This window comes from Lissotriton helveticus, chromosome 6 (assembly GCF_964261635.1).
Source record: "Lissotriton helveticus chromosome 6, aLisHel1.1, whole genome shotgun sequence".
Classification (NCBI taxonomy): domain Eukaryota; kingdom Metazoa; phylum Chordata; class Amphibia; order Caudata; family Salamandridae; genus Lissotriton; species Lissotriton helveticus.
Window position 1 is genome coordinate 1040947596 of NC_136067.1, and position 24225 is coordinate 1040971820.

Genomic DNA, 24225 nt, shown 5'->3' on the forward strand with positions numbered 1-24225 from the left:
TCTGAAATCAGTAAGGAAGGTAAATGATGTAGTTGCCTGCCTATTCCCGTACGTATGGTGCGTCAAGATCATTGTACATAAAAAAATAGGTATAAGACGGATGTTTTATGAGTTATGTTAACTTTATCCATAAAGTTCAGCACATGCCATTAAACTGGCTTTTGGATAGATGCCTAGTTCAGACGTGGAGCTGGGCTGACGATGTTTTGTAATTTGGTTAATGGGAGGCGATTTGCTTTTGATAATTAGAAAGTTAGGTGGCTGACACTGGCTGGACTATTGAGTTCCATAATCGGGTCGCTTGTTCGGAGAGTGCGCAGTCAGTGGTGCTGAACTTTTTAAAAGTTTATTTGGTGTTAAGTCTTCCGTCATTTGATGGCAGTTTCATGGGTATATTTCCTCCAAAACTCGACCAGTCCCCTAAATCATCAAGTCCACTCTTTGTGGTCCCGTACCACATTCCTATGTAGGTGTACTTCCAATGAAAAAATGCTCCGGCTACTGTCGGTTTCCAAACTTATTGTTGGACCAGCATTGAGATGTGCTAAAAAAAAGTTCAGGATGGCCTCACATACCTCCCAGGTGTCAGGCTTCATCATCGGCCATCCAACGTTCGCCAAAGCATCCTCTAATGTCGAACTAGCCCGTGTTCTGGGTTCTGATGTCGCTATTAGCAGGAAACTACGGTGAAAAAGGAAAGAAGGCGGGGTTTATCTAAATAGAAATCCCTACCATCTTCCGGAAATGTTATAAAATGTATTCATTGGTGAAAGAGGGATGATTAAAAGCATGAAATCTAGGACAATAATAGCCCTGCTATGGTTCTCATTGTCCGCTAGGTCACCAATGAATAAAGTTTATAACATTTCCGGCAGATGGTAGGGATTTTTATTCAGATAACCCCACCCCTTTCTTTCCTTTTTCTTTTTCACCTTAGTTTCTTACTAATAGTGCAGTTTAGTTTTGTTAGGACACCAAGATATTTTCCCATGTAACTGTGTATTTTGTGATCCCAATGCAGAGGGCCCCCATTGGGTCCCTGGATGTGCGGAAATACTGCTCAGTTTGACCCTTCCTTCTGTAGCAGGTTTGATTGGAAAAGACAAAACTAGTAACAGCTGGGCTGTCCTGCTGTCATAAATGTATCAGACTTTAACAAACATTTTGGGGGTCTGCAGTTGAGTCAAGCACACCTTTCCATTTGGAGAATAATTCAGATGGTAGCAATCTATGGAATTAAACGAAGTTGCAATATCTCTTACTGACCCCCTCTTAGCAAGGGAACTCTCAGATGCCATATTACTGGAGTGACGTTTGCCCTGAACGTTAATTTGGTGGCTGAATGATGTGCTATAAATTATAGAGTGAACAACATGCGGACAGTTACTCAGTATAATTATGAATACACGGCTTGGCAATTCCCTGTGCATGCCTGTGACTTGATATTAATTAAAGGCATAAATCATGGAGTAATGTTTAGACAGATGCACCTGTGGGAAGATCACACTTCCTTCTAATGGCAGTCTTATTGTCCTTATTGCAACTGCTGACGTTATAAAGCAGTTGGAATTGACACGCGGAAACAGTCATTTCTTCAATATAATGTGTTTCCTTTTCAGGCTGTCAGTCGGCAGATTTCTTTAGAACAACAGCTTCAGACCCTGAAAGAAAATGACCACATGCTTCAAGCCTTGCAGGAATCCTTGGAGGAGCTGGATAAACAGTTGACCACTTATTTGACTGAAAGGGTAGACGCCTTCCAGATGCCCCAGGAGGCCCAGGTATTCGTTTGTCTGTCCATGCCGTACAACTGTATGTGTCAGAGTAGTAGTGATCTGTTTTCATTGCATCTAATTATTACGATGGCCTGTGAGCGACAAGAGCGGTTATGGTCAATGGAAAAAAGTAATTTTTTTCATGTCAAGTACCAAGTGACATTTCTGTTTACACCTTTTGTATCAGTCACTTGCAGCTTTAGTAACTCCTGTGCCTCTCCACTGTGAACACAGCGGATGGTACTAAGTGTGTTGTTAAGCAGAGCCTTAAGTAGTGTAATATGATGGTACAGCTCCCCTCCTGTTTTCGTATGTTTGTTGTGTGTTGACTTAGTTAACCCCTTCGATGCTCATGACGGAACCCAGCTCTCATGACCCACGGGTGGCCTGTGCGCATGACGGCTGGGTTCCGTCATGACCACCCCCGCGATTGGAATGTCCAGCACCGGGCTGGGATTCCTGCCGCAGGCAAGGTGTTAAGCAGTATCTAGTTGTGCTTTGAGCCAGGATGTGGTCTCTTAATATTGTAATTTTAAATCATCAATAGCCTTATCGGAGCTAAATTGTTCCTTTTGATTCTTTCATTCGGTTAGCAGGAAACTGAGAAACTAGAGCCAGCCTCAGTAGCGTAACTAGTGTGTCATGGGCCCTAATGCAAGTAAGGAAATCCCCCCCCCCCCCAGCTGCTGTTTGAATTATAAGGCACAGCATTAATCGGTGCTCACTGGATTCCTTAGAACTCTGGGTCCCAGTGCCACTGCACCTGTGACCCATGGAACCTGCGCACCCTAACCGGCCTACACACATTTCGCAATGCCACGCTTGTAGAATCGTAAAATGTGTGCATGTCTACGCCCCCACCCATGTGCTTTCAAAGATGAAAACTTGAATATTGCATTAGACTATGATAATTCCTATTCCACAAATCACAGGGTAGAGTAGGAGAACAGCTTCCTGTCTGTGACAGTGACATTGGCTCATATCGGGCTTGAGTGTAGTAATGAGGGAAAAAGAGAACAGATAAGAGAAAGTAAGAAAAGGGTAGACAAGATCGAAAACACAACCAACAAATGATTAGGCTAAAGGGTGTGCAATACATGAAGAGAGGTGGGAAGGGTATGGCATGAAAAAGGCCCAGGGGGATAAGTACTTGAGGCAGAATGATGGCAAAGAGTATGAGTGTTACATGCAGTTTAATGTTTAAAACATGTCTTTCTTCCGCCACTTCCATTCCATTTAATAAACATGTTCAGGAAGATATTTGAATGTGTTCTTTGGTAAAACTGCAGTTTCTCTTGACTCTTGAGTTCCAGGGGCTTTTTATAACCTTCTTCGCAAGCCTGTCCCTTAATCGTTGCAGTGTACCAGCCTAGAGCAGCCCAGCATTTTCACATGAGAAAATCTCTAAGGGAAAATACATTCCTGTGTCAGTTGTGGTGACCCATCAAGTTAATGTGGTGTACTCATTAAAATGTTTGCTCTGGATCCGAGTTCTAGTTCCAGAATCCCGGTGTCCCATAGTGTGTGATCCTGGGAGAATCACCTTGGCTTATTTATGGTGCTGTTGGGGAGGAAATTAAGCGAACCCGAATGATGTTCTCTTTGGGTGCATTGACCTAAGCCTTGATATATCTCAAGCGAACGCTTATGTTACTTAAAAGGATTTCTATGCATGGTAGGCCTCCAGTGTTGCAAATGGATATTCAGTAATTGTGAAGCATTAGGTTAACACGTAATGATCATATTATCCTCCTGAACATGCTAAGCTCTTTGGAAGCCCATTATTGGTTGTCCTTCTAAAATTTGAGAATTGAGCTCACCTTTATTTGGATTTTTCATTTTCCACAGCAACCCTTTTTCATTGTTGTTTCATAGAAAATTCAAGCAGATATTATGGCTCATGAATCAACTATGGAAGAATTACGTAGAAATGCACGATCCATATCTCCAAGTTCTCCAGAGATCAAGTCTCCCCGTGCTGGGTCTCCACTGGATGCTTGTCAGGTAAATTTAACAGCTGCTGGTTATTTGCAGTTTGGATCAACCAGCATTGCCACCGCCCTTTTGTTGTGGAATTTGTGATACAGGTATTTATAATGACTGGCTGGCATAGTTAAAAACTGTTCTTTAATTGTCTATGCTTTATTTAGGCTGCCTATTTGGATTTGGGGCATGTGACCAAAGCAGAAAGTGTGTCATTTTCACCCATTGTACTGAGAACAGACGCACACAACTCTATTCTCTTTTTCTCACTCCCTTTGTCTCACTGTCTCACTGTCTCACTCCTGCTATCTCGCCTCGTTTGTCTCTCCCTCTATCCTTTTCCTACCTCACTCTTATGGCTGCATCCAAGCCCAGCACAGACCGTGACTCCTTTTCTCCATCACAGTTTATGCTTCTTACACTTACACATTTGTGATGTAATTGTTGTGTTGAAAAACCTCCTTTCTGGGTTATGGACTGATCTTAGGGAGAAATTTGTATGTTAAACAGTGTAACTGTACTGATCATGGATTAATATCCTGAAGTGTGCCAGAGTGTAATTCTCGAAAGTTACTTTCCTATTACATGCAGTCAGGTGGTGATAGGTACCACACTTTGTTAAGAGTAAAATCTGCAATGCTGTTCCTGATTAAGTTCGATGTCTCTACTGTGGACGTCCTCGAGCTCTAAAATGTTATAATGCTGGGGGTCTGCACTGTTCAGATGGTTGTAGGAAAAATGTGGTACCTTTCATTAGCATAAATAAGTTCCCATAAAATGTTGATGGACAGGAGGCATATCAGCATCTCAAATATTTTTTTTAATGTCAGTTTCTTACATATTTGTTATGTTATGCTAGAGATATTTGCAGAATTCACGTACACCATAAGGTTTCATGGTGCTAAATAGCCAAAGAGAACATAACAGAAAGACCTCCTGTATCGAGAGGATGCACTAGTTGTGCACTTGTTGAAATAGCCAGGTCTTAAGTGCCTGTCTGAACTTTATATAATTTGGGGCCATCCTTATACTGGTGTAGGGAGTGAGTCCCAAGTCCGAGGGGCCAAGACAGAGAATCTGGAACCGTAAATCCTTTTCTTTTTTAACTTGGGGAAGAAAAGGAGATTCTGAGAGGAGGTTTGCAGTGTCGTATTCGAGTCGTATTTCATAATTTCGTATTTGGTTCTTCAAACCCCATAGCCAAACAAATATGCAGCTTTGGGTGTTTAGGCCAATAAAGATCTCTGACACAGAAGGAACCCAGACTGTCTAGATTCTAATTAATGGCTAAATTATGAAGGTAGGTAGACGCCAATAATGATCCAAATCATCGAATGCCACGAACTGAAGCACATTCGTAAGGCAGCGGACACCACCAAGAGGTTTACGTTGTTCATAGGAACATTTTAACTGGATTGAAAGTTAAGCAAGAGCCACTGTTTAGATTGATTGGGGTTTTGTGTAATGCTTTGTAAGATCAAATCAATTATAGTTGTCCTAAAGTCACCGAGCTGGTGAAACAGCTACCAACTTTCTTGTACCAGAAAATAATGAAAGAATTGTTAGATCAAGGATGTGTTTAAGATGAAGACCCTTTCCTGAAGAAATTTAATTTGTTATGTTTTGTTTATATAAACAGAGAAAGCTCAGAGAGGTGTCCACAAAGTTCCAGTTGTTTCAGAAGCCGGCTAACTTTGAGCAGCGCATGTTGGATTGCAAGCGGGTTTTGGATGGTGTGAAATCAGAACTTGGTATTTTGGATATAAAGGGGATTGAACCAGATGTAGTACAAGCTCATATGGATGGCTGCATGGTAAGTGTGTAGTATTATTCATAATCTGTAAATGTGCCTTCACTTTTCAAGTCCTCACACATTTCATGGTTCCTCTCCACTTTACTCTTCATTAATAATATTTTTTCCGAGGAGGAGCCTTGCCTGAGAGCGCGATGGTCGCCTTTTAGCTCGGCTCCGTCGGCCCTCCGGCCAACCTCGAATATCCTGTACTTTATCCTGTACCGCGACGATGCTTCTCTACAGCTATTGAAACTTGATGATCTACTCCTACTCACCGTCTGGTCCGGAGGCTCCTGCGTGCTGTGGGTCCGCAGTTCTGTCCTCGAGAAGATTGGGGCCTACGGGTGCTTGAGACCGGGGCCTCGCCTGTGGGACCCGACCGGCGGTGCTGAGATTGCCGGCCCCGGCCGAGAGAGAGAGCCACTGGTGGGAGCCGTTGTGCGTATGCCCCGGAGTTCCTGGATCGGCCCCGATTTGCGGACCGTGCGGCTGGAGGGGGGTGAGACGTGCCGGGGCTGGCTGTGTGGAGGGGGCCCCTTCGCCTTTGTTCTGCCCGGCGGCCCTGGACCCCGCGCTTGGCTTTCGTTTGTGGGGCCTGCCGCTGTTCGTGCGGGGCCCCCCCCCCCCCGTCGAGCGTCTACCCTTTCTGTGCCAGTGAGGCCGTTGCTGGGAACCTCCTGAGTCTTGTAAAGTCCTACATTTGGGAACCGTTTGGAGGCCCGCGGTGGAGTGCGGGGCGGCGAAACTCACAAGATGGCTACCGGCACCGTGGGGGATGCTCCGCCTTGCACCGCAGAACTTTGCTGGCCGGATCGCACGGGGGCCTGGGCGTGTGCTCGTGAGCCCACGCTCCGAGATGTCCTGGACGCCTTGCTGTCCTTATACGCTGTCCTGGCTCCCGATGCTTCTACCGACTCCATCCGGCCCGCCGCCATTTTGGGTCGACGCTCCTTCATGCACCTCTGTCGGCCTGCTGCCTCCATTGTTCTGCCCCCTCTGGCTGCGCCGAGGGTCGATGCCGCTGTACTTCGGTCGCTTGATGGCCCGGTGGCTTTTGAACCTCCAATTTTTCACCACCCGGACTTCGATGACTTGCACACGACGTGGAGACCTGCTCCTTCCCGGGTAGTTGGGAACTGTGGCGGACTGCTGCCTGCTTTCGCTTCGATAGACTCATGTCTTTATCCTGGAGGGTTGCCGTTACACTGTCGAATTGCGAGACTGGACACCTGCTTATTTTTGCCTATCCTGTTGTTGCTGCTACAATTGACTTGTTTTCTTGATTTTTTGTATCCCATTGGCTTGGTGACTCTCCCTACTCTGCGTTACTGCCGTAATCCTAGTCACTATTATGATTGTTCTGTATTGGATGTTCTGCACCATATTGTCCTTTACTGGGTTGGTTTCGTGGTTAGGAAGGGATGGGGGTGAGTTGCACAACATTGATAGATTGCTGGTTTGCCTGTCCGTTGTATTATCGCAGGTGCTCTCGACATTGTGAGACTTTACACCACGAAATTCCCCCTCTCCTCCCCCTCCCCCCTACGGGTTATTGATATATGTGATGATGTAATGTTGATCGGGTAGTTATTCATCTGATGGTCGGGGAAGGGCCGCAGCCGAGTGTGTTTGTTTGTATCCTCTGGCTCCTCCCTCCCGTATTATTTTGTTTCATGTTCCTTCCTTTCTTTTCTTTTTTGTCTTTTTATTCTTCTCTCTTTTTCTACTATATTTCGGGTTTCGGATTAGGGCGACAGGCACGCTGTTGGGAGGGTAGGCCGTAGCCTTCTGCAGGGGTGCGGGGTGGGACGGGTGGGCGTTTATTTTCTTGGTTCTATGGCCCTTTTCTATCCCTTTATAGGGGTGCCACCTCTGTCCTCGCTTCTCTGGCATGAGTGGGTTGGAGTCTGTCGCTATGCCACTTTTATCAGTTCTGATGTTTTCCGTTGCGACTCCATACCCTTCTTTTCGCCAGCCTTTTACTTTCTTCTGTGTTATTAGCCGCGGGTCGCGTGGCCCGGAGTGGCGCCTCTCTTGCACGCAGTGTTTCTCCTATTATTTTCTTTTTCCTCTCCCTTTTTCCTCCCTTCTTCCCGTTCCTTCCCTCAGTGTCCCCCCTATTTTTCCCCCCTCTTCCCCCTCCCCTTCTCTCCCCCCCCCTTCCCACCCCCCCCTTTTTTCCCGGGCTCGTATGGCGGGTTGGTTGAGTTATTCAATTTATCCGCTCCCTTAGCGTTTGTTAGCGTATCATGGGGTGGGAGACATGAGGTGTTGATAATACTTGTATTCTTTTCGTATATTCTGCATTTATTTTGTATTGCGATGACCTTGTGTCTTCACTTCCCCCCCCCGCCCCCCCATCTTTTCATTCTGGCGAGGGTGTATTTCTGTACACCGGGCTTCCCGTATTCTACACGAACCTGCCATGAGCTTTGTCCCCTTATTATAAAATGAACCTTCATTGTTCCTGAGACTGGGCCGTTAAAGCTGCGTGTCCTTTTCTTCACAATGTTTTAAATATGTTTGCTTGCCTGCCGATTGGTCTTGTGTTGAGGATTACGAATTTTGATCGCTTTTTGAATTGTAGCCGGCCAATTTGGTTGTGGGCCCACGAATGTATATCTTCTTGATGCAAATAAAGGTTTTCACAAAAAAAAAAATAATAATAATAATAATATTTTTTCCGCCAACTATGTACAGTAAATGTTGCTGCATTTTTTATTTGGTCACGTCATTAGGCAGCCTTGTTCATGGTATTTCTTATTTTCTTAATATGTTTTCACCTTTTAGTTGTATCGATCTACAATTGACACCCTCTGCTTTTTCAGAGCATTTACACATTCTTTATTGTGTTACTATCCACCAAGATACCTAGTTATCCAGCTGCCAATATACAAATCATCCAAATAGAGACATTCAGCCATCGAAGGAGATCAGGGCCTTTGACCTAAATTAACCAGGTAGACGTTTGACGTGGGAAAGAGTGGCACACAGGACAAGTGTAGTGCTGCGTTCAGCACACTGTTCTTCCCTTTCGTTACGGATGACATGTTGAATAGATGAAAAGAGAACAGTGTCTGAAGGGTTTGGCACTAGCACAACAGCCTGTGAACTTCTAAAGGGAATTGAATTAGATGATATGATGATGTCCCTTCCATTTCTGAAGACTTTTCCTAGGGAATGTCACAAGATGCCTTTCCTAGGTGGTGACTATCAGTCCTAGCCTACAACATTACATAACAAATGATGGTCGAACTTCTTCCCACTTAATCGATCCTTAAAATTATACATACATCAATATCAAGTATCACAAAGAGTGCTATCTGTGACTTCTCACTGAATCCTTAGTTTTACGGAAGATTGGCTAGACTTGTGCAGAACTGGGCTGAGACAATAAGCCCACCACAGTGGCGTAACGAACCTTGAGGGTGACCCCTGCAGGGTAAGTGAAGGGGCCCCCTCTGGACTCAATCTACAGCTCCCCAGCAGAAGTGCGGTGCTGACGGGGCCCCCTGGAGGGTGAGGGCCCCCCCGCACCGCGGGGGCTGCAGGGGCCTGTGTTACGCCCGTAGCCCACCATATATATGCTGGGATGGAAGTAAGAAAGGAGGTCTGTTCCTGTACAACTAAGATATATTGTATTAGTATTGTTAGTAGTACCGTGCTGTTACTAAATGTTGTAGTTTTGAGGTTTTTGACATGATACTTGACTCCTTCAGGATTGGAAGCCTCATGGAGGTGTGTCGGAATGGGAGAATCTCGTTTTACCTTTATATCACTCGATGACACACATTGCCTTTGAGGAGTAGCCTCTCTCCATTCTGATTTTCTGTATGTGGTCTTTATGCATTCTTTACTGATCCTGCCCATACTTTAGGGAAGCCTCTAGTGCACCTCAAGCCATCTTAATGTTGGAGCAGGCCACCACCTGTGGTACTTGAAAGCCACATGGGTATTAAAATGGTGTGTTACCTGAAAATTGTCAGGGTCCCAGCCAGTAGAAGAAAAAAAAGAAAACACATGCCTGTCTGCTGCCGCGGGGGGAGGGGGGGAGGGGGGGTGGGCGGGGGGGGGGAATTGGTTGCGGGGCTGCAGGGTAGAGCGGGACCGGGACGTGGGGGTGCTGGGTGAACTCGGGCAGCGCTCGAAGAGGACGTCGCAGCACATACACCATCTTCCTTTTTAGATGGAGAAGTTCTGTTCTTACCCAAATTGTCGATGCTGTTTACAAGCGCCGTGCATGCCAATGGGCAAATATATAAGACGCCCCTTCATTGAAAACATGAATGTAATGCAACAGGGTGCTCATGTAAAGCGCTCTGATACCTTCGGGCCGTATTTGCGCTATATAAAACTGCCCCAAAAAAGAAAACACATGCCTGTCTGCTGCCGCGGGGGGGGGGTATTGGTTGCGGGGCTGCGGGGTAGAGCGGGACCGGGACGTGGGGGTGCTGGGTGAACTCTGGCAGCGCTCGAAGAGGACGTCGCAGCACATACGCCATCTTCCTTTTTAGATGGAGAAGTTCGGTTCTTACCAAAATTGTCATTGCTGTTTACAAGCGCCGTGCATGCCTATGGGCAAATATATCAGACGCCCCTTCATTGAAAACGTAGATGTAATGCAACAGGGTGCTCATGTAAAGTGCTCTGATACCTTCGGGTCGTATTTGCGCTATATAAAACAGCCCCAAAAAAGAAAACAAAAGACACGGACAGCGGCAGGGGGGCAGGATACAACCACGCGGGACCGGGACGAGGTTAGCAATGACGAAAAACATCTGTGTAAAAAAATAAGTAAACGCCCACAATGGCCCACCTCTGAATGACGAACCAAAGGGGGCGGGGCTTAAAAAAAGACAGAAACACCCACAAATCTGCTCCAAGAATGATTGACATCATTCTCTTCAAATGGCTAGCCTCCATTTATGGAGCTAGCCAATGGAAGAGAGAGGCGGGTTAAAGCCCCACTGTTGAAGTCATAAAATCTTCGGCTCCGCCCACTGCTTCGCAGTGCGACGGTAGCCTCGACCTAAAAACCGGGTCAAAAGACAATAAAACAGACCCACAAACAGCCAGAAAATGTTTCACACGCTGACATTTCAGCCCGAGTGGTACTTTCTAATTGCCCTGTAGGCCAGTCCGACCCCGTTGGACAGCACAGCTAGTTGTTTGGGATGACCCATTATTAAGAATTCTTAAAATCATGTATTGAATGGGTTTAGGCTCCACCCAAATGTGTATTACTTTCTTAGCTCGTGTAGTTGGCTGGTTGCTGCATCTTTCCACCTTCTAGCAGGTGTTTTCCTTGGAACGCTAGTGGAAATATTTTACATCAGGTAGTGCACTCAATTCACCTCACCGATTGTGACATTCTACTCGTTATCACTTAAGTGTCCGTTCTATACAGAAAATAATGATTTTGCCACTTTGCCCCAAGATTGGCACAGCCAGTAGGGCAGGCCTTATTGTGATTAGCGGTATTTGTACTTGCAATAAATGTGAACAACATTTGTGAATGCCTGTCTTTACATGTGTTGGCCCATGAAGCAATGCATTATGGCTTTGCCAATGATTGTTCTTTTTGTCGGAGGGAAATCTCATTAGAAAACTGCACCTTTTTTATGTCTATACGTTGCTGCTTTTCTAGTCAAACCAAAGCAAGCTGGGTGAATCTCATTTGTCATAACATTGCTTGTCATTTGCTACAGGGTATGTTTTCCAACCAGGACATGCCATTCCATAAAGAAAAATACAGTGGAAACGTCATGAAGGATGTTTTAAGGCATAGAAAGAAATCTGCTCGTATATACCTGTCAAGTGTCTCTGATCTAATTATATAAACACACCCATGAAAAAAAATATGACACACGCAGATAAGCCGATTTTGTAACAGTAACCAAATTCGCCTGCTCGTACTCTGGTTGTCACAACAATCAACGGCAAAGGACATGTACCTTCTTCCCAGTGGTTAATTTGTAAAAAAAAAAAAAGAGAATAGGTGCTGGGGCGCTCGTCGGGAGGTAGCTTGCACCAACCCATTTCTCCTCGTAGCGCTGCCTTAACGGAGCCAACTACTAACCATTAAAGTGGGGAGAGGATGTGGGGTAATGGCCAGAGCTGCCGACTTCAGAGCTAGGGAACCAGGTTCGAGTTTTGGCGTCAGCTCAGCATCCAGCCATTCTGGGCAAATCACTTAATCTTCCCATAAATTAATGAGTTTTTAAATGGTGCTCATTAAAAGCGCCCATGTTGGTGATTAAGTGCTGGTGCGGAACACTGGAAACCACCTGCACTGATATGGAAGATGTTTGCATACGTCTATCTGCCATTGGTCTAGGCTCTCAGAGACAACAGTGTACGATACCTTCTTGTTCTGATTTTGAGGATTTATGAGTAGACATAATCCAGTGCCTGGTTAGTGTTATGAGCTATATTATCAGTAGTGTGAGTGCTACTGTCATTGTTTGCAGAAGGTGTGCTTATTAAGTAATACATCGAGATTATGGTGTTTAATGAAAGTCACCTAAAGTCTTGCTAATAGTCTTTAGTTGATAATCTTGGTTCATTGAATTGTCCATTATCTGGCATGCTGTGCGTGTGTGTTAACTGTGGTGAGGTGTGGTGTTGCCGAATCCCCTATATTCATCTGTTGAACCTAGGAGTCATCTTTGACAAGGGGCTGTCTTTCGATGCCCAGGTGAATCATACAGTTAGCACCTGTTTCCATATTCTTAAAATTGTAAATAAAGAGCTGCCATACATTCCCTCAGATCTTCATCGGCCCACAATCATTACCCTAGTCACCTCTCGGCTTGATTATTGCAATGCATTATACCTCAATGTCAGTAAAGGCTCCCTGAACAAGCTGCAGGTAGTACAAAATGCTGCAGCAAGACTTATACTGAACATCCCCAAACATCAGTCCATTAGAGAAGGAATCCGTGCCTTGCATTGGCTTCCGACCAGGAAGCGCATCACCTTTAAGGCTCTGAATTTGGTGTACAAGGCCATGCATGATACTGAATCATCTCACCTTGCAACCTTATTCCACTTGTGCACCCCAGGCAGAACCTTGAGGTCCTCCACTCAAAAGAAGCTTGTCTCGCCTAGATTTCATCGCTCCAGTTGGGGTGGCCGCTCATTTTCTGTGGTGGCCGCCAAACTTTGGAACACTCTGCCTCTTTCTATCACCACGGAAAACTCACTTGCTTCCTTTAAGAAGATATTAAAGACCTGGCTTTTCGCATCGTAGTTGGGGATTGTCTGCTTCCCCACCATCCTGCCAGCACCTTGACACATTCCTGGTTTAGCGCGCTCTACAAATTCCTATCCTATCCTATCTGGTTCATTTTGGGTGAGTGTAAGTAGTTCTGTTTAACGTGCTTGTTGATTGTTAATGTATAGCGTGTATGATAGGGGCTGCGATGATGCCAGTATAGTTTTATCTAACTATATTGGTTATCTGAGCTGTGTAAGATGGTGTCTTGCATGTTTTTTGATGAATGAAGTATTGAATGCCATTTATGAAGTGCGCTTTTACCCGTCGGGTTCTTCTAGTGCCGCTGGTAGATCTAATCAAAAGCAGTTCGATGATGAGGAGGAAGACATACATTAAGTGGTTTGCCGAACTGCAAATTGCTGGAAATAGGACTGTAAAGAATGTCATTATTTGTCATTCAGGAACGAAAATGATGCACTGTCAATTAGAGATTTTCATACAGTTGGTAAACACAAGGCATTAGATGAGACAGGACACTGTGAGGAAGGTAAGAGGCATTAAAGACACAAAAGGATACCTCTTATAACAGGCCTCATGACAGCAGCACAGAGCCTTCAATATGGAGCGTTTGGCAGTGGGGACCAGTGCATAGCTGCAAGGTAAGGGGTGGCAGAAAAACCGAAATAAGTCAAGTGACAATGTTCCGAATGGTGTGAAGATGTTGATTCAGGCAGGAGTGGATGCACATGTAAAGATGATTTCCATAATCCAGTAAGGAAAGACCTGCAAATTACAGAACAGTTTTGCGGCAATCGCTTGGTAGAAGAAGAATGATTTTGTGAAGCATTCAGATATAATAAAACCAGGTAGCACAACCATCAGTGATTTGATTGGTGAAGGAGAGATTGATGAAAGAGAAAGTTTCGATTTTTCCACACAGCTGGGTACCCCGATGAGCCAAACATAGAAGGCCACAAGACAGAGGGCGAGATCGATGAAGTGCCCCCTACAATGAGCACATCTGTTTGAACAGAGTTTGGTTTTGAAATATTAGATTGCATCCCAAAGCCAACCTAGAAGGGCAGCCACCAAAATTGGGTCAAACCATACCCAGATCATCATCAGCATTGAAGATGATCTTGTATCATCTGCATAGATCTGTGCAGTCTTGGAGGTGTGTGCTAATTACTGTCTATTTTGTGCAGCTGTTTTTGTATGTGCTGGTTTTTTTAATGGTACGCGCTGCTGGGAACACATCGATACCCATGTAAATGGTATATCTGTGCATTGTTGGATGTGTGCACTAAGGCCTACCCCATGTTTTGCATTGCTGTTTCATTATGTGTGTTTTTTCAATGGGAAACAAACGTTAGTATATAACCATATGGCAAGACTGCGTTGTGTTGGATTCTTGCGGAGTGTTCAGTCTGTTGGGTCCTGCCGGATGTTGTGTTGGAGTTAAGTGCTGCTGGGAGCACCATGATAGCCATTTAAATGCTTTTCTGCGCTATGTGGGATACTTGTAAAATATTCTGTCTAAAATGTTCTTGTAGGTGGGAAAGTGCAAACAATGCAGGGCCAACTGTCTCAAGGAAGACAAGCACATAGCAGCCACTTGGCTTGTGATAAAACATTGTCTAGGTGAGATGGTGTGAGAGCTTGCCAGAATTGAGGATTGAGCCTTCACCAATCATATGCCACCAGAGGGTGTTCTTGATACACCTTGATACGCTTTGCAAATGCAGAATTTATATTGACGCATGTATGCCACTTTTCGGGCATGTGCCAGACGGGGTACCATTTAAAGCTTCTATAGAAGAAGAGGATAGCTGAAAAATAGCTGTGGAAGACAAAAGGGTTTAGTGATGCATTAACTAGTGAGAATGCGAGTGCCTTGAAACAACATGGTTGATTCCACTCTTCCTGAAACAAAATTGCAATAAACCTTTGTGCCTTACAGTACGATAACAATCCGTTTTATTTTATCTGTCGCATAAAAACTTGGTAAATGATGACAACTAATGGGACTAGAACATCTTCTTGGATACAGTTTTGCACTCGGTTGCAGGAAATTTTTTCAAAAACTGGATCAGAGGGCCATTGGGCCGACCACATGACCTTAAGTCCACATGTCCAGTAATGTTTGGTTTTCAAGTTTTTCTGCTATTATTTTCACCTTTAGAATGCAGTGGAGACTAAGCCTGCTCTTTCCTGTCTTCTCAAAGCTTCAAGCAGTGTATTTATATAGCTTCGTTTACACAAGATGAGATGTATAATTATCTATAAAAGTGAGCCCTAGGCATTATTAAAATGCCATTTAATTTTACTTCCACCTTGTGTCAAACTGGGTTTCCAATCTTTTAATTTTATCTAATGATACTCTGGGGGCAAAAAACACTAGTTATGTGGGTAGGTACAAGCTTAAGCAGGTCCATAAAAAAGATGGCCATTGTTCTCCTTAAAAGTATTATTGGATTTGTTTAATCCACTCTTCCCAGAGGTTGTAGGCTAAAATGCTTCTTAACTGCCTAAATGAAATACTTACATTAAATAAGTGTATATAACATTGGCTCATATTATCGTGCATGATAGAAAAAAAACTTGCCTGCTTTTTAGGTCGATGGCTGCGATGGCTGCGCATGCACAGTCTCGCTTGCGAGATCTAATGAGATTAAGGGAGATTCACTAGCGGGCTTTAAGCCCCGCCTCTCTTTACCATTGGCAGGCGTCACCGTTCATGCTAAATGGTGGCCGGCCATTGGGAAAGAGCTTTTTCCTACGTAGACTTTTTTCGGGCTCACCTGCTTTACGTTCATTGTAAAAGCTTTGTTCTCTTTATGGGCCAACACATGACCCCATAAAGAGAAGCTCCAGCGCGATCTCCCCCTCCCCTTCTTTGCCTCTTCCACGCTCTCCTCCGTCCCGTCCCCTCTCCCCCTACAGCCTCCTCCTCCCCCTCTCCCACCATCGGCACGTCCACACGGCCCGGGCACGTCCACACTGCCCTCCTTCTTGCATGCCCCATAGCCACAACAATGCAGACATGCACGGTGTTTGTTTCCACAAGGGCAGACACTGGAGCATTGGGGCTCAGATAGCGTGCACAATGCGAGCTTTAAATCGTCAAACCCGGATCCCTTAATTGAAAACACGCCACCAGTTGGCTGGGGAGGAAGGCTGCCTGGGTCCAGGGGCAGAGAACCCAACACCTGAACTGTTGCTAAATAGGGAACCCACCCCCGCAGATCTCCTGTGTGCGCACCAATTACACAGCTCCTGGGGCAGACAACCCAAGCATAGCACCCAGGGCACAGAACCAGCCCGGCTCCTACAACAGAGATCCCGACTCACCGGAGTCCCAGAACCTGGGCATTTGCATTCAGCTGCAGAGCATGGCGCACAGGACCTGAAGAAAAAGGGCGTCCCCGCTTCCTCGCACGCGCCGCCCCCATGTGGAAACCTTGAGCAGTGCGCCCAGAATCCGTGCACCCCCAACCCACTGAACGGCTCTCGGGGAAACCCGTGCACGCCTCCATGTGACGAGGTTTGAACTACAGTGTTACAGCAAAATCATGGAGCAGAGTCGGTTCTTGCAGCCGTAGACTCCCTGCACAGCTCTTGAAGCCAGGATCACGGCACATGCCGAAGAGAGTAGGCGCTCTCATCCAGTGCCAACAGCTCTAACCTTCTTGCACATCTCTCGGACCAAGAAGACACCCTCCCTACAACTGACTGCACGGCACTGTGGTGGGGGCAGCACCCTCTGACATTTGCCCCTGAACAGCACTGGAGAACTCCGAGCAGGTAGTGCCAAGGTGTGAGCAAGCAGTGTTTACTGATAAGTTACAGCGTCCCGGGGTAGCGTGGAAGCCCCAGTGCAGTGCCCGAGACCTATGCTTGTGCCAGCACAGAAATACATGTGCTTAGCAATTTCTCCACCCCTATGGAGTTTGCACCCCATTGATGAGAATTACAGTTTGGAACTTCAGTCAAGTTTTTGACATCATTACGGAGACAGCGAAAGTTTGGAGTGGACTTGCCACAGTTTCAACAGCGCATGATATACTTTAAGGAACAGTGACTGACTTATGAATAGTTGATATTTGTGGGATATATTGTTTTCCATATTAATATTTGTTACTTTTTTCACAGGGATTGCACTTTCGGAATAATGCAAAAAGGTTTTTTATTGCTGTGATTATATAATGCTGTTAATTTTACTTTTGTATACTATGAAGTTTTCTTTGCCATAAATGGGTGCTGGCGTAGGGTGGGGAGAGTAAGGGAGACATGGGTTTTATCGCGGATAATGGTTGCTTATTTTGCATGTGCTAGTTCACTCGTGGGTTTAGTTTGGTTTAACCATGGATTGATTTTGCTGAGTGCATTATGGGAGCTGATGTTTTAGTTATCGTACTGGTCATCGAGGCACAGCTGAGGAGTGTTGAGCCACGGGTGGGAGGATTGAGAATGATTGGTTACACGGAGGTGAGAGCTCAGTTTAAAATACGGGAATGAACAGCAGCATGACAGTATGATTACCAAAATTAATGAAAGATGTGAACGCGGAAGTTAAGCTGCTTGCAGTGGCTTCAACATGGTAACTCACTTTAAATTGTTGGACGTGGGGGAAGATGGGATATTATTTGATTGATGTTTGGAGATACACAGGAGGTTTTGATGTTTAGAGAGGGGAGTGATTTTGAAAGCATGTAGTGGTTTATGAGCATTCACAGTTTTTTGTTCCTTTTGGGTTTTGACAAACGCGTGCATTATAGCATATCTGAAAGAGACACGTTAGTATTAGATTCCTTACTTTAGAATATCCCCAGGCGTCAGACTGGATCCGGAAACTTTTGCGTAGCAGTACCCTTGCGCGTCGGTAGGCGTCGTCTGCGGCTCCGCGTCCGTCTTCGGCGTTGTGGGCGCCGTGATGACGTCATCGGAGTACTTAGACGCCGCCTCCGCGTGCTGACGTCAGTTCTTCTTTTTTCCGCTCCAGCAAGCGCAGATCTGTAAAAAGCAGTAACCCTTAGTCAATTTTTGACTAACTTTTTGGAGCATTTTTGATCATTTCTCGAAGTCTTACGACTCCGATCGGTGCCGTAGGGATGCCTGGCTTTAAGCACTGCGAGGATTGCGACCGCACGATGTCGGTCACGGATCCTCACCACCTATGCCTAACTTGTCTGGGCGTCGACCACGACGACAAGGCCTGCTCCGACTGCCGGGCCCTCTCTTCGAAAGCCAGGCGGGAGCGGTCCTGCAGGCGACTCGAACTCCGGCAGTCGGTTCCCGCGCCGCGAGAGGTCTCGGTCCCACGGGAGGTCGAGGGACAGGTCGCGGGCTCGGAGCCACCACAGTTCCGAGAGTAGGCCGCACTCCTCCGGGTCGAAGTCGTCGTCAGGTAAGAAGCACAAGAAGTCCAAGAGGCGTCATCGCTCTTCGGACTCCCCCCTACGCTCGCGCGATGCGGCCAGGGGTTCGGGTGACACCACCCACGCGGCTCCGTCGGAGTCGCGGGCGCCGCGTCCAGCTCCACACCCTCCGGTCCCTGGGCAAGACGCGACGCCGGAGGAGATCGAGCGCTTCCTCATGGCCATGAGGAAACTCTCTCCTCCGACGGGCTCCGCGGCGCCTTCGGGCCCAACGGACCCGTCTGGGGCCTCTAGCGGGTCGGGGGCTTCGGCCCCGACGCCGTCGGGTGCTTCGGCCCCGACGCCGCCGACGCCTTCGGGCCCGGCGCTGCAGGGCCCCACAATCCCGACACCGCCGGTGCCTTCGGGCCCGGCGCCGCAGGGTCCAGCGGTTCTGGCGCCACGGGCGCTTTCGGGCCCGGCGCCGCGGGACCCTGCTAAACCTTCTTCGGGATCTGGGTCATCGCCGGTGGACCTTACGACCTCCCCGGCGTTGGACCATCAGGTGTCGCCTCCGGCGCCGTCCTCGGGCGGCGCCGTCCCCGATACCTCCTTCGTTCCTGTTCCGACGTCGGGACGGCCCCGATGGACGCCGCTCCAAACGCCGCTTGGGGAGTTTCTCTTCTATGAACAGGCCCCATTGATTGGGAACCCTGAGTATCAGGAGATGGGTGATGAAGGGGATTGGGAGGGGTCTGAGGACCCTCTGACCCGAGAGTGTCAGTCTCATGAGGACTGGGCAGGAGATCTTGGGGAGGCCAGTGGCCTGAACACCTCTCCAGACACTGGTTTTGTCTCCCCTCCTACCGTGACTTCAGAGGAGGGGACAACCTACAGTGTGATGTTGATGAGGGCTGCCAATGTCCGGGGATGGCGTCGCTTCATAGACGACATTTTCCTGATCTGGGAAGGGGATCACACCTCCCTAGAGGAATTCATAACATGGCTTAATGCAGCCGATCCTAACTTGCGGTTCACCAGCCATTCTAGTGCTGAGAGGATTGAATTCTTGGACCTATGGGTTGAACACCAGGACAATCATCTTATGGTATCACTATACACCAAGCCCACAGCTAGAAACACCCTGCTGCAATACTCCAGTTTTCATCCTAGGAACCAACGAGACAGTATCCCGTACAGTCAGTTCCTCCGCATCAGAAGGAACTGCACCAATGTCAGCGACTTTCTTCTTCAGGCAGATATCCTGAGGGAAAAACTAATACATCGTGGCTACCCCAGCAAATTGGTCAAAGAGTCTTTTAAAAGGGCAAGGTATGCCAACCGAGATGCGATGTTCACAGTGAAGGAACCGGACTCTCTGGAACAATTGGTGTATGTGACCCGCCATACCAACATGAACCACAAAATTCGGCAGATCGTCAACTCGAGCTGGCATCTACTCAATCTGGAGAAGGACAATCCACCCCTTAGGCGACCTATATTCGCGTTCAAAAGGAACAGGAATCTGAGAAACCACCTGGTCAGGGGAAAGATATTGGAAAACTCCACCAGCACCCAAAAAGCCATCACCAATCTGGACCCCGTGTATGGCAATCACAAGTGTGGCTCATGCCAAGCATGTCCCCATGCCATAGTTGGAGATTCAGTCACCACCACTGAACGAACCATATCGGTAGCCAGGAACAAAAAAATGACGAATTGCAGGACAGCAAATGCGGTATACATCCTCCTATGTCCCTGTAATCTTCCATATGTCGGAGAAACCGGACGTGAAGTTCGCTTGAGAATTGGGGAACACAAATCCAACATCAGGAACCAAAAAACATCGGCACCTCTGGTGGCCCACTGGCTGGGTCAAAACCCCACGGAACAAGATCTCCGGTGGTTCATTCTGGAGAAAATTGAGGCCCAGGCAGGAATTGTTCCAGTGAACCTCCGCAAAAAACGAGAAGTGTTCTGGATATTTATGTTTAACTCAGTCTCCAAAGGCCACAACGAGGAATGCCCCTGGCAAAATGCTCTACTATGAGGCGTCGAAATAGCATTTCGACGACCCCGACTCCTACACTAGCAGCCCCCCTTTCCATCAAGTCTCTCATGTAATTCCTCCCTTGTTACCTGATGTCCTATAGCATCTGGATGGATCCCCTCTGACTTGATGTTTGGATCTCTGATCCAGGAGATACCATGCCTTTGAAGCCTTAAATGATGTACCCTAGCTGGTTTTTGATATATCCCTGGGATTCTTCCCCCCCCCCCTCCAAAACTATCAGGACGTTTTGATATGGATGCCCCCTTGACTTTCCTGACACACCCAAGTTAACTATATTTGGTCCCCCCCCCCCCCCTCTAAATTATCTCTAACTTTAAAGTCTTATTTCATCCTGCCCCTTTATTGTTATCTTCAACCTTCGTCCCGGTCCCATCCCTTCGTGGCCCCTTCTTTATCCCCGGCGCTTGTAGTCTATTCCACTATGAGGAGTTAGGGGACCCTGCCCTCCCCTTGCAGATACCATAGCCCTACCATCGTACTGTCGGACCTTTTATATCCTCCCACATTATCCGTGTTTTTGTTTGTTTTTCGGAACAAATTACTCCGTTCCAATATGGCCGCCGCACAACCTCTCCGATCCGGAGCAGTGCTTGTAACTCACTATCGAGCGCACCTGTGCTCTATACCGCCGGCCGCTTTCCTACTTAAACCCGCCTTCTGGACTTTTCTGTCCCTGTTATCCCGGGACTCCCAGAAGACGCCGCCCTGCGGTCCGAGATGCCTGCCATCGTAGGAGGTAAGCCTTACGGATGCCGTAGACTTGACCGGCCCCCTTAGCCCTGGCACACCCCCTTTAACCGGAGGTTCTCCCTCTCCCTTAGGATTCCTTCCGTGACCCCGCGAACCCTCCTCGTCAGCCCTAGAATTCCCTGCCCTGTTCAGGATCCTCAGGTAAATTAGAGCGCAGTTGATTGGACGAACTGTGTTGGCTCTATCCAACTTGAATTCTTTACGTGTATTATTCTAAGTACTTTGTATGTTTTGTAGGATCCGCGCCTAATCCTCATATCTTTGACCCATTACGTCAGCTTTGGTTGCCGCAGAGACTCCGCCCCGTGGCATCTTCTGTCGCCCCTTCCACCAGGTAAACGGACTTGCTCGAGCAAGATATTAAATCCTCTATCACGCAATGCCTATGTACCCCTTTTTTATCAGTGGCCCCCTTTGGCTTTGTAGGATCCTCTGAAACTCCGTGACCTCAGAGAAGACCCCATCTGGTGGCTGGCGCCCATATCCCCTGTTTCAGGTAACTGTGACCCCCGGCTACCCCCGGGGTAGGCGAGCACGATATGACATATGTTATGTCTACCTAGTTAATCAGAAGTTATCTCTTGGTCTGCAGGACTCCTCTGGGCCACCCGATTATTCAGAAAATCCCCCCCCCCATTTTATTTATTGAATACTACGCAGCGGAGTGCGCCCCTTTGTTTATCAGGTAAACGAATAAGCATTTCGTTACGGGAATCTGACTTGATCGGTCCTTTGTTTTAACCCAGTCCCCTTAACATACCCCATATATATTTTTATGACAGGACCGCCCAGGACCTTATTCGATTGGTCCGAGTAAACAGAAGTCAACTAGCAAAATAAAAAGTCATCTGTCAGCCCATGTCCCCTTACAGGTATTTTAATCCCCTATGTATTTTTTCACCGTTTAGATACCAATTTCCATTCCCTCCAACTAACTCCCCCCCCCATCAGTGCCCGAGCCCATAACCTATAGTGAACCCCATGCGTGATTTAACCCATGATCCTGAATGAGTGATTCGGTTGTCTGAATTTTTTATTCCTGTTTGAATTGGTGAACACTTCTTCCCTGACTTATTTTTAACATTTCCCGAGTGACGTCCACCTGTCTGAGAAACGAGGCATTCCCCCATTTGGATTGAAAAATGTTTATGATAATAAAAACCCGTTATCCTGTGGTATTTCAGGGGTGCTGCCTATACCTACTAGATATTCAGCTAGAGAAAAAGGCCTCATGTGATTTGTTAAATTAACATTGAGCAATGTGTGTAAATTTCTAAACATGCAGTACCTACCTTAATCTATACCTTTTTACCTACTGTGCATCCATCACTGCTCAGCCCTTGTCCCTCCTGGTCACCCTCGCCCTGATGAAGATGCAGCCTCATTAGGCCCAGCATCGAAACGCGCGTCGGCATAACCTATTTGGATGGCACCTATGCAGCACAAGTTCCATTACCATCTACTACTGTTTGCCTCCATACCTGTTTTGCAGTCTCCAGTGGTCATTGTTTAAGATCACATTTCCCTGGACTGCCATGTGTCTATGTAAGATTGGAGTATGAATGAGCTGAATGCCCGAAGTGGTGAAAGTGAATTATTGCTTTGGGTGACTGAGGGAGTATGTGGGACCCGCCACTATGTTTTTTTATATAAACCTCCGTATCTAGGATATGTCATGATCTCATGCCTACTTTGAATGAAACTTTTTTGTACTGTTAATAAAATATATATATTTCTCTAGAAAGTGGCCTGAATCCTAAATTCATACTCGTTCCGCTCAGACAGGTTCCTAGTCACTTGTTATTCCTATAAAAGGATCCCCTCGCGGGACCTCCCAATCTGCCCTGGCAGGGGTTTTTTGTTTTTCTATTCAGCTGCCAAGGCCTTGGGCCTTGAGCTCCCCGTCGCGGCCGTGAGGACTAATCTCCTCACTGAGGTCCTTAAACCGCAGTCAAGCTCGGCCGAGCCTCTGCTGCCCTTTAATGAGGCCTTGACCGACGTTCTTCTGGGCACCTGGTCCAAGCCCGCTACGGGTTCGCCCGTAGATAGGAACGTGGCCAGACGCCACCGCCCAGCCCCGGGCGACCCATGTTTCCTGTCCACCCATCCCACCCCCGAGAGCCTGGTCATCCAGGCCTCCAATTCCCAGACCGCATTCCCGTCGGCGCCACCGGACAGGGAATCCAAGAGGTACGAGCAGTACGGTAAAAAGATCTTCTCGTCCCTTAGTCTGGGACTGCGGTCTTCCAATACCGCATGCCTCTTGGGCCGCTACACCCACTCTCTGTGGGATACGGTTGCGGAAGTGCCGCCAGAGTGTCCGTTGGAGGTACGGGCCAAACTCGGCCAAGCCCTTGTGGAGGGCCGGGATGCAGCCAAATATTCTATCCGGTGTGGGCTGGATACCACCGACTCACTAGGTAGAGCGATGGCAATGACGGTGGCGGTCAGACGCCACGCCTGGTTGAGGTCCACCAACTTTTCGGCCGATGTCCAAAACACACTGATGGACATGCCGTTTGATGGCCGTCGCCTCTTTGGCGACAAGGCAGACCATGCGCTTGAGCGCTTTAAGGACTCCAGGGCTACGGCCAAGTCCTTGGGCCTCTCGGCCCCGCGCCAGCAATCGGCTGCCTTTCACTCCTTTCGTGGCCACGGAAGGGGTGTACCCACACGTGCTGTTAGCCACGCTCCGCAAGGTAATACCCAACACGGTGGCGGCCGTGGGAACCGCCGTCCCGGCGGTCGGAGACAACGGCGAGGTCAGTCCACACCTTCCCCCGCAGCATCCGCCTCTAAACCCTCCTAGTCCGTGCTTTCAGGCCCATGTGTCGCCAGTGGGGGGCAGGGTTCGCCATCACCTCCTCCACTGGCACACTGTCACTTCGGACAGGTGGGTGCTGCAAATCGTCCGAAGGGGCTACTCCCTCCCCTTCGAGGTGACTCCTCCAGCCATGCCACCGCAGAACCACCGTGTATCGGGGGATCATTTGCGACTTCTGCAGGAGGAAGTTACGGCCCTCTTGGCCAAGGGGGCTATCGAACGCGTTCCTGGGCCAGAAGTAGGGTGTGGTTGCTACTCCCACTACTTTCTGGTACCCAAGAAGGGCAAAGGGGGCCTACGCCCTATCTTGGACCTAAGGAACGTCAACGGCTTCCTCGGAAGGAGAAGTTCAAAATGCTGACACTGGCTCAGGTCCTAGCTGCCCTGGACCCAGGAGACTGGATGGTAGCGTTGGACTTGCAGGACGCTACCTGCGGTTCACGGTTGG

At 47.6% G+C, this 24225-nt stretch overlaps 1 protein-coding gene across 2 annotated transcripts in view; it reads left to right on the plus strand.

The window, feature by feature from the left end:
- UTRN (utrophin) overlaps positions 1-24225 on the plus strand; it is a 1532463-nt gene that overhangs the window by 474976 nt on the left and 1033262 nt on the right. For both annotated transcript variants that reach the window (XM_078648677.1, XM_078648678.1), the window contains 3 exons: positions 1620-1781; positions 3651-3779; positions 5398-5571. In XM_078648677.1, the coding sequence (XP_078504803.1) occupies positions 1620-1781; positions 3651-3779; positions 5398-5571 (465 nt within the window). The remainder of the gene's footprint in view (positions 1-1619; positions 1782-3650; positions 3780-5397; positions 5572-24225) is intronic.